Here is a 10,333-nt window from a genome sequence, read left to right on the forward strand (position 1 = left end):
CAACAGTTTATTCCGAAAGTCTTTTGAAATGGTGAATTGTCATTTCGTGAACTGCGTATGGCAAGGATTCAATAAAGACTGAAAACATCGAAGATTCCAGTGCACGAGACTTGAAAAAAAAGAAAGACATGAGCCTAATGAGCTTAAAGCCTCAAACAATTATGACGCACGAACATAACACAAGTGCGGTCAAACAATACTGAGCTACAGACTTCATCTGAGGGAATATTGTATTATTAAACTAGAAAAAAAACAATTGTTTAATAGCCCAGGTTAATAGAATAACATAACAACATTACATGCATTTAAATTTCCTCAAATGTTTTCATTGTTTTCCTGTAAATCGTATTTTTTATTTTATTTTATTGATTTGTAACATTTTTAATTTTGGGCTCTTGACTTCAAACAGGCTACAGACGACACCAATAGCAAACAGCTTATTAATTGATATTAAAAGCTATTAGTTGACAATGAGTCAAATAATAAGCACCCACGATGACTTAAAAGCATTCCAGTGTTTTATTGTTGCCAACTGGGCAAATGATCAGCGTGGCATGTGATGCGCTCAGCATGGACAACGTGTAATTTCATACTGTGCCCGATTGCTGTGTGGCACGTGCACCTGCAGCAGGATGAGTGTCGCGGCAGTGGAGTGTTTTGTTTTCTTTTTTTTTTATAGCCTACCGGCTGCTGTACTGATAGTATTAAACCTGCCTGTACCCAGTGAGCTGTCACGTTGAGCTCCTCATGGCCAGAGAGTGTGGAGCAGATCCCTGCTGGTGACGTCATGCGCGTAATCAACCGAGAGTGCCCGAATGGTAGGTCGGTTCCACCCGCCGCCGTCCCGAAGAAGCCAAAGACTAAAGATAGGAACAGTCCCAAAACAAGGGAGCGCCTGGCCGGACACGAAAGGGGCTGTCTGTCAACACTTATCCTATTATCAAAGTCAATAAAATGTTAAAGGAAATAAAAGTTACCTGAAAGCGTATCTGTGGGAAAATACAATGACAATGCCGGTGAAATCGGGCTTTAAAAAAATAAATAATATGCCTATAGGTCTTTAATAGGCTAGGGCTAAAGTTTGTTATTGACATGCATTTGTGAAACAAGAAACGATAGCCTAGGCTATAAGATAATAATTGAACACACTTAGTAGGATTTACATTGAAAGATTAACTCTCATATTCAAGCAAAAATCGATTTTATTTTTTATTATTTATCAAAATTTGTGGCGCAAAACGGGCAGAGTCAGTGAGTGGTTCATTTATTAGTAATTGAATAATTATTGATGTTTTATTATATTAGACAGTGTTGAGGTTAAATTGATGTTAAAGACTCCACACTCCATTTCCTTCTTTATATGTAGGCTAGTGAAGTATAAAAATAAAATAGCTTAAATAGAAATCCTCAAGTACATAACTCATCTGTAGACGAGCAGTGCTTCATAAATACTGCATGATGAATGTTAAAGAGGATATATTCCATTTTACGTCCAGCTGATACATTTAGCTTTTTCTGTTAAAATTTGCTAGTTTGAACATGAAATAGGAATATTTAGCCTAATTTGTAGGCTTTTCTCCTAAGATTCATATAAACGATAATGTGCTTCATAAACACTGAATTAAAAAAAACATGATTTCTGAAATTTGTATATATATATAAAATCTACATTTTATGACTATAAATGGAAATTCAACTGAAAAGGGAACAAAACCAGTGATACAAATAATGTATTAAATATGAACTGATGGCTTAGTGGGTGATGGTTCAGGAGTGATTTCAGAATCAGACCTTTACGGTGTTCAGCTCCAAAAGAAAGTGTGACATAAATATTTCCTGTTCAATCCTCCACTCACTTCGTGAACAAGAATTTTTTAAAATGTGAGATTTGTATGAACAATAAAAGTAAAATGAACTTTTAGTACAACAAAACAATAATAATATTTTACAGAAGATGAAAGATGGAATATGCTGTTTTTGTAGAAGTATTAATTTCGTAAAGGTACTATTATTATTATTTAATGACTATTTGTACATTATTTTTTAAGCAATTCAGCATTAAAGTTAATTCTACTTATTGTTGAGTCATATTTAAATACCATCCCATCACGGGCTACTAGTATATCAACGTTTGAATGCAGTTTTTTTTTATGTAACATGCATCTTAACACTATGCTTACTACTCTAACTTAAGTGAATTATCTGGATACTTTCACAAATTAAATCACTTTTCTGTTAAGCAAAACAGCCTACAACTTTATATTTTCTCACCTGAAATAACTTACCTTTTGCATCATTAACATTTTTTTTTTTTCTGTCATTTGTTAAGTAAGGTAGGGAAAGATTAAGAGTTAAATATGAAAGAGTTATTATTATAGGGATGCTGAGATCAAATTAAGAGGTGCTGAAGCACCCCTAAAAAGGTTTAATAGTTTTAATATAAAATAGACTCAAAGACTTAAACATATCTGAACAATGAGGCATGTTAGTGCCTGACTTCATGTGGTGAATCTCTAAAAATAATTCTGTTTCATCAACTCAACAATAAGAAAACACAAAATTAAGTAAAGGATAAATACATCAATTTAATAAATAATTCTACTTTAATATACAAATTGACAGTACTCAGATTATTAGTTATTCTTAACATACATGAGTGACAGTTTTTTTCTCCCTCTCATTTTCTATACAAAAGCAAAGGTAGGCAACAAACCTTCTGTACACATAGTAGTCAAGAGAAGATCTTTAACTATAGCATGGAAGTTAACTTATACATTTTAGTAAACATGACAATAAAAATGAGTGCCTCTGCACAAGCAGCAGACTCGTATCAGTCTTTAAATGCGGCCAAACACAGGCACAAATGGAACAAGTTTGCTGCAGACACAGACAGAAAATTACAAAGTATTTATTCATTTACGGAGTTTCACAGCTCCTGAGCTAGTTGCATTAGCATGAGTGGACCTGAATACATCATAACGTTCTTTTGAACTAGAAGACAAACACTCCTGGTGTCCGTCAAAACCAAATTCAAATGTATCAAATAATGAGTAAGCACTGAGATATGACAACATTCACAGGTGAAGAAAACTATTTGTATATATTGCTTTTGCACAATATACTATCTCTATTTAGTGCAGTTGACACTCAGAAAATGTCACACATTTTAAATAACAAAAGAAAATGAGCAGGTCATCTTATTGATATAACTTCTATTTGTATGTAAGTAAAGACGACTGGCTACTTCCTATTTTATTCAGTGGCAATAAGGTCGAACAGAAACATTGGCTCACTTTTAAATAAGACAAAATAAATGGAACTTAAATCCACACTCCAATGATGTTGCATATTTAAGTTATTATATTGCACAACATACAAAAATAATACATTTAATACTGCTTGTTACGCCAGAAATAGAAAACGGTAAAATAAAAAATGAAAAACAAATTTGTCTATTTCTCCCTGTCCAGTCAGCTATATCATGTTTCAAGTTCAACCCGTAAAGGCTGTGAGATGAGAAATCCATCCAATAATGACGTAGAAAACATTTGGCACCAGTTTAAACTGGAAAAAATACAATGGGGGGGGGGGGGGGGGGGGGGGGCGTTACTGTTTGAGTAACACAAGCGTGGGGTAGAGCTACACATTGCATTATTCCTACCTATATTACAGTGGTTTCCTACAGTGAGGTTAATCTCACACTCAGTGGAGTTTACATTGTGTGTTACCTCCGAGTGAAGACTACACACAAGCAGCCGATGAAGTTTCTTTAGGGCACAGTCAGTTAACCTTAAGCGGGCTGCTGGGGGTTAACGTTCATGTGCTGAGGGTGTCCCAACAGGCCAATCCGTTGCTTCTGTTTTCTCTGCTCCGTCATCTGTAGAGAAAAGGCAAGTTTGTAAAAAACCAAGTCCACCTGTACCTCTTCAGAATGCACGTCCTCCTCTGTTGAATATACCGCCAGCCACTCGTAACTATAACTTATCCATTCATTTATTCTTTCACTTGGTTTATATTGAATTGCAAATGCAGCATAAACCCTGTACACTGCTGAAGTGAAAGGGATACTTTTTGTCCTTTCAGCTGTGTCATCCACATCGCACGGTCCTCTGACGAAAGCAACACTTTACACACTACTAATACTGAAACTCTATCAAAAGAAATTTCAGAGATCAAGCAAAGCACATGATTCATAATGCATGTTAACCTTTATACAAGCAGGAATACAAATGTGTTTTCTGCTAAGAATGAACTTGAAGAAACATAATGTGGTTTTCACCTCAACACTGAAACAAAGTGTTCTTGCAATGATTGTGCCGAGAGAAACAACTCTGATTAGAAGAACGCGTTATGGCCAAATATCAATAAAACCCATCATGTGAACAGTTTATACACAACAGGCAGTAGCATTACTAAGTAAGTAATTTGACTAATAAGGTAAATGTTAATCTGGAATGACAATGAAATGTGCAATTTAAGCACCTTATTTTCTTTATGTGCTTTACTTTCAATAAATGCCATTTTCTTTACAGAAAATGTAAGATTCAATTATTGTTATGACACTTGACAGCACAATCTTTGGTTAGTTTAATGTTTAAGTTACTCAAATATGACCTTACAGGTGTTGATTTTGTACCAAAATGTGCCTGTTAGTGTTACCACCGTGCCCTTCATAGCTTTTGGCAACACAATAATCATTTCCCCCTGTCTGGGTCAAAATGTCTTTGTTACATTCACTTCCTCACAGTTAGTTCTCATTTCAAGGGTAAAGACATTTTTACAATTCTGTTTACTAAGTAAGTGTGTTGCAGCAATTGTGCAACTGATGCCTTGTTTGCTTTTATACACAATATGAGCAGAGGGTTTTCTTACACAACTTCGAAGGACTTCCGTTGTCTTTTAAAATCTTCCTCTCACAGCAACAACAACAACAACGACATACTAATAAACCATTAAAAGTTTTATATATTATCTGATGAAAACAAAAGTTTTTGCCAACACGTCAGTTGTTTCTCGAAGTTGAAACTTAACTATGACTCATGACCTTTTGCATTTAGTAATCTCTGCATCTACAGTAAAGGGTGGCATACTAAGCTAGAGCAACATCTGCTGTCCACAAAGTTATTGGAAACCTTTTTCTCACACTTCATGTTTTCCCCAGGATGTATTCAAGATGCTGAATAGTGTCTCGCCCTTAAGTGTTACCAACCTGTTCCTTCAGCTCGGTCAGCTGGCCTGACAGGTTGGACACAAGTTTCATGGTGGACTCCAGCTTCTCCTGCAGATTTCTGATCTCATTTTGCTCCCCATCAGCATCACTACTGACCAACGACATGGCCCGCATCCGTGGGAACCAGTCCAAGTTGTGCTCCTGGTTAAAATAAATGTCAATAGTTGTAGCAGGTTAATTAGCACATAATGAAACAGATGCATTACATTTCCTGTGGTACTTTTTTTAAAATGTCTAAATTTTTCAATTTTTAAGAAGTGTTTCGATTTTCACCACATGCTTTGTGTTGTCTCTACAGTAGCTGTAGGCAGTGAATTGAAGACTATTCTTAAAGCGGAATGACGTTATTCGGGGGGGGGGGTACTTTCTGTATCTGCATTCTTGTAATCAATCTGAATTTGTTTACTTGGGTTATATGTTTCCCTTACATCCTGACGGGTATGCAGTTTATATATTTCAAGTATGAAGTAGGCCGTATGTAGTATGTAGTATGTGGTTTCGGACACAGCCACAGTGATGGAAAAGAATGACACTGCTGCATCTTTAAATGTCTCACTTTATAAAAAACTCTGACTCGTCAACTGAGCTGTCAAAGTAATTTACACATTATAAAATCAAACTGAGCTGTTTTCGTTTAGTTTTTGATGCGTAACAAGTTCCCTTTTCCGTGGTTAAGTCAATGTCATAACCTTCCAACTACCACAAGGTTCTGACTTTATTTCAAAATGAAAGCTCTCTCTCAGCTTAAGAGAGTTAAAAATTAATACATAATAAAAGCCTAACAATTTTTATTTTTAAATGCAAAATAATGTAATGTGATTAATTACGATTTACTATTGAAATTTTACCGACTAATGAGGATTAACATTTGTAATCATTTGATAACCCTCAAAATAATCAAGATGTAATAATAATAATATAATCAAATAATATCAAGATGCTGTCTGAACCGGCTTCTTGGAAAGCAAGATCAATAAAAATGCAAATCAATTTTTGCAACATAAATACACATCCTACACTTCCATATTTCTGTCATTTAGCCTCAATCCGCATAACCATCAATCTAATTACAGCTTGAAAGAGAGGGTAGGATGCTGTGTGGCCCTTGAGGTACCTGGCTAGAAACAGAGCTGTGCTAAAAGACCGGGCTCAAAAGTCCCTAGGTTTCAGTGTTTGATATGGAGACAGATGGTTGAGTGAGTTGGCAGTCCAAACCACAAACCATTGCTGGGTCAGAAGGCGGCCCAAGGGGAATCACACTACACTAAAATGACGAACATCACACACTCATTCTGAAAGGAGGAGACAACTTCTGTTAGCAGGTTCCACTTCCTGAATGCAAGGTGACAGAGGCTATGTTTACCTAGTTCACCCTCCTCACATTGTATCACATTCACTATAAACTGAAGAATATGAATATAAATAAAAGTTTATGATTATCGTAATTTTTCTGTTAAATTAAGTAGGAATTAGCAGTTTAATCATTGCAATGCTGTGGCTGTGGCTCTGTTGGTAGAGTTCATCTCTCGACTGGAAGGTTGGGGGTTTGATCCCCAGCTCCTGCAGCCACACGTCGGATGTTTCCTGTTTAACTTGAGGTTAACTTCAAGTTGCCCCTTCTGCTTCTTCTGTGGTTTGTGAATGTGTATTTATGGGATTAGATACTTCTGATGGTCACTTTAAATAGAAACCTCTGCCATGAGTGTGTGAATGGGTATGTATAGCCTGCGGTGTAAAAGTGCTTTGAGTAGTCAGTAGACTAGAAAAGCGTTATACAAGCCCAAACCAATTTACCATTTCAATTTATCTCAGTCTCTTTGATCGAAAAATAAATAATGAGTACCCAAAACCTAACAATATATGTTCTGTCACTTGTGTGTCCTACATTTATTTAGGCCAAATTTTTTTTTAAAAATTTAAAAAACTAGAGAGGCCATATCATCATTTTGGAATTTGCCTGCAGACCAAAAGTGCATGTGTTTGTTTGACGACTTTGTCACCACCGTCCCTGCTCTCTTTCCATCCTAGTGTTTATAAGAGAAAGCACTTCCAGTAAACCGACAAGTGCAGCCACGACTTAAGATTGTACTTCACACTGGTTCAATGGAAATGACAGAAGTACATCTTTCATTATTAAAACCACATAGCCATAACTGAGAAACAGGATGCTGTGTGGTTAAAACAGTAACCTAACGTCACATTAATGTTGCAAAGCCACCAGACGGGCTGACAGCCCACTCAGACAAAAAAATAATATTTTTCAAAGAAATAGCCTAAAACATTACACATCTAATCAAACAAAGATAGATATTAATAAGTACATTTTGCCATTCTGAGAAAGACTCAGCCAGTGCTTGTGGCTACTGATGTTTCAAATCTGTGCTTAATAAGACTAGGATATCCTGCCTCTTAGGAGGCAACAAGAATGAGGACAATGAGCATGAATCAAGACTCATGTTTTTACACCTCAGATTCGACACTTCATTCTCAGAGCCCTCCACTATTGACGTCAGTCCCAGTCATTGTCAGAGTAGTCTGACTTCCGCACCCCCTTCTGTCCTATTGCTTCTTCCATGTCAATGCAGCGATCAAATAAAATCTAAACTGTGGGGGAGGGAGTGAATAATGAGCTACAATTTTGTTCTTGATGTAATCATAAGCAAATACTTATAAACTATAATAACAGCTTTAAATACAGCAGACAATTTTAACGGAGAACAAAATAAAGAAAAAGTAAATAGAGCATATAGAAAAAATTAACCCTATTTTATACTACTGAAGGGAATAATTAATGAATCTTTAATGTGTGTAATTTTAATTGTTTGTATTTGAATTCATTACTAGATACTTTTTTCCTTACTTTGACTCTTGTGCTGTTGTAACAAGTGAATTTTTCCCTGTTATCTTAACTTATGTTCAAAATGTTCATGATAATTGAGAATTTAATGTATATGCCTACATAAGTGCACTAAACATATGTGGCAGGAATATGTATGTTTTCACAGAAAGAGACGGCAGCAAGATTTCAGCACTTGAATTAAATATATGACACATTCACAATTTCTTTAATTAGCTTTCCTCGTGCATGAAAATGTATTTGCTATGTTTGTACACCTCATAAAACTTCATTAAATGATTTACAGATGTGTTCTGTCTGTTGCACTATTGGTCCTCGCTGTTCTGCAATAAACCCATGGGTCGCATCTCCGGATCGAGTCATTCAGCGCATAGACGTAGACACTAGAGAAGACGGTGAACTTCTGTGCCAGTCGAAAAAAGAGGCGCCTTCTGTTCCAGTAAAGGTAAGCCATTGGTTCATTGTCTTTCATTCTCAGGAAGTAATGAAAGGCTGAACGTGGCACAAGTGTGGTGTTTGGAAATATCTGGCTTACATTGTGCCAATTGCAGGCATTAGTTGTCTGTGTTTGCGTTCATAAAGTAACAGATGCCTCGGTATGAGACGGGTGTGAAAGATGAGCTGGTTGGCTCAGGTTGTTTTGCCTGGATGGCAGTGGGGCATCCAGGGGGTCAACCAAGGGGGCCTGAGCCCACCTTGTAATGTATTTTGACTGTTTTGCAAAAGGCTGCCTGCAGCTTTCTTTGCATTTCGATGTAGCATATTTAAAGTATTTTAAAATAAAAAGTACCAGTATTTTTTAATTGTAATAAATCGTGATTTATCACAGCCTTTACTACAGTGGTTCGCAAACCTTTCTGGCTTGTGAACCCTCTTTGACTTCACAAAATCAGGCGACCACAGACATCCAAAACACATACAGCTTTTTGCTAAAATTAATTTGTTTTTAATCATGTTAAACTTTTTCTACTGTGTTGAAAGTTAACATACATCTTATAGCAGTGGTTCTCAACTGGTGGGTCAAGACCCAAAAGTGGGTCATGGAGTCGTTTTCAGTGGGTCGCGAAAGTGTGACTGGATAAAAAAAAAAGTGTCAAAAAGTCTAAAAATCACTTTTAAAATGTTTTTGTTTTGTTTCATCTCTTTCTGGTGTTATACGTTTTGTTAAAACAAATCTCATTGGTTGAAAAATATCCGAAATTTGGGTCGTGATTTCTTATTAAGGAGTTGGTGGTGGGTCCTGAGGCTAGACCAGTTGAGAACCACTGTCTTAGAGCACATTTAGGCTGGTATGACATTTCTGCACAATGGATGACAGAAAGATAGAGACTCTGCAAGTTTCTTGATTTGGCATTGGCTATCATGATCCACAGAAGCCTGTGTTCAATACATTTTTATATATTACTTTTTTTCTTTTGATCAAGAAATACAAATTTCATGCGACCCCCATTTGAATTCCATCGGGACCCCAAGGTTGGGAAAGCCTGCTCTAGTGTGATCAATCACAACAACGTTTTTAATCGATTTACAGCACTTTCATTTAGGGAAGCTTTGAGAACACCGCAGGCTTTGTGGACAACTCAGACAGGAAGACGTTTATGCCCGCCATGAACGCACTTGCTTGTGAAGCTTAGTGGCAATGTTAAGGATGACTGGGTCAGCTGACAGGTCATTGGGTCCTTCTCACCATGTGTTCCCTTTCTGCTGAGCCTGCCCCAACAAACTGCTGGTCTGAACACACCCTTGCCAAACTCATTTGGGCTCAGTGGGGTGAAAGGTTAATGGGAAAGATAATAAGGGTTAATCCCAAGTCAGGTGGTTCCTCACAAGACTGAGCGTAGCAGATCAAGGCAAAATGCAAACGAGTGGGCATCTAATGAGAAACTGTGTCAGAAAGTAACAGCAGTGCAAGTGCGTCAGGGAAGCAACCACTTCAGAAGAAGGGGCTTTCCTTTGGCAGTTACAATACTTTCTAATTGCTCACAGGCTTTGAGTATGATGTAAAAACCAAAACAATAGAACATTTCTTTCTCGTTTCATTTTACATTTTAATTTCTTCTTGTTGAATCATTTGTCACAAAAAATACAAATATTAATAACAAAAATATATTTCTCATGTTTGTGTGTGTGTGTGCGCCTGTGTCTAATGTAGAGGTTGACATGTTTGATGGCCCAACCATTACATTTAAAATAAAAAGTAAATACCAGTATTTCTTAAATTGTAATCACAGCCTCTAGGTCAGTGG

At 36.6% G+C, this 10,333-nt stretch overlaps 1 protein-coding gene across 7 annotated transcripts in view; it reads right to left on the minus strand.

The window, feature by feature from the left end:
• Positions 1–2,565: 2,565 nt before the first annotated feature.
• itpr1b (inositol 1,4,5-trisphosphate receptor, type 1b) overlaps positions 2,566–10,333 on the minus strand; it is an 83,365-nt gene continuing 75,597 nt past the window's right edge. For all 7 annotated transcript variants that reach the window (XM_061042504.1, XM_061042503.1, XM_061042501.1 and 4 more), the window contains 2 exons: positions 5,210–5,371; positions 2,566–3,877 (listed from right to left, as the gene is read on the minus strand). In XM_061042504.1, the coding sequence (XP_060898487.1) occupies positions 3,791–3,877; positions 5,210–5,371 (249 nt within the window). In that variant the 3' untranslated portion in view covers positions 2,566–3,790. The remainder of the gene's footprint in view (positions 3,878–5,209; positions 5,372–10,333) is intronic.

The sequence above is a fragment of the Labrus mixtus genome, chromosome 7, assembly GCF_963584025.1.
Source record: "Labrus mixtus chromosome 7, fLabMix1.1, whole genome shotgun sequence".
NCBI classification, from domain to species: Eukaryota; Metazoa; Chordata; class Actinopteri; order Labriformes; family Labridae; genus Labrus; species Labrus mixtus.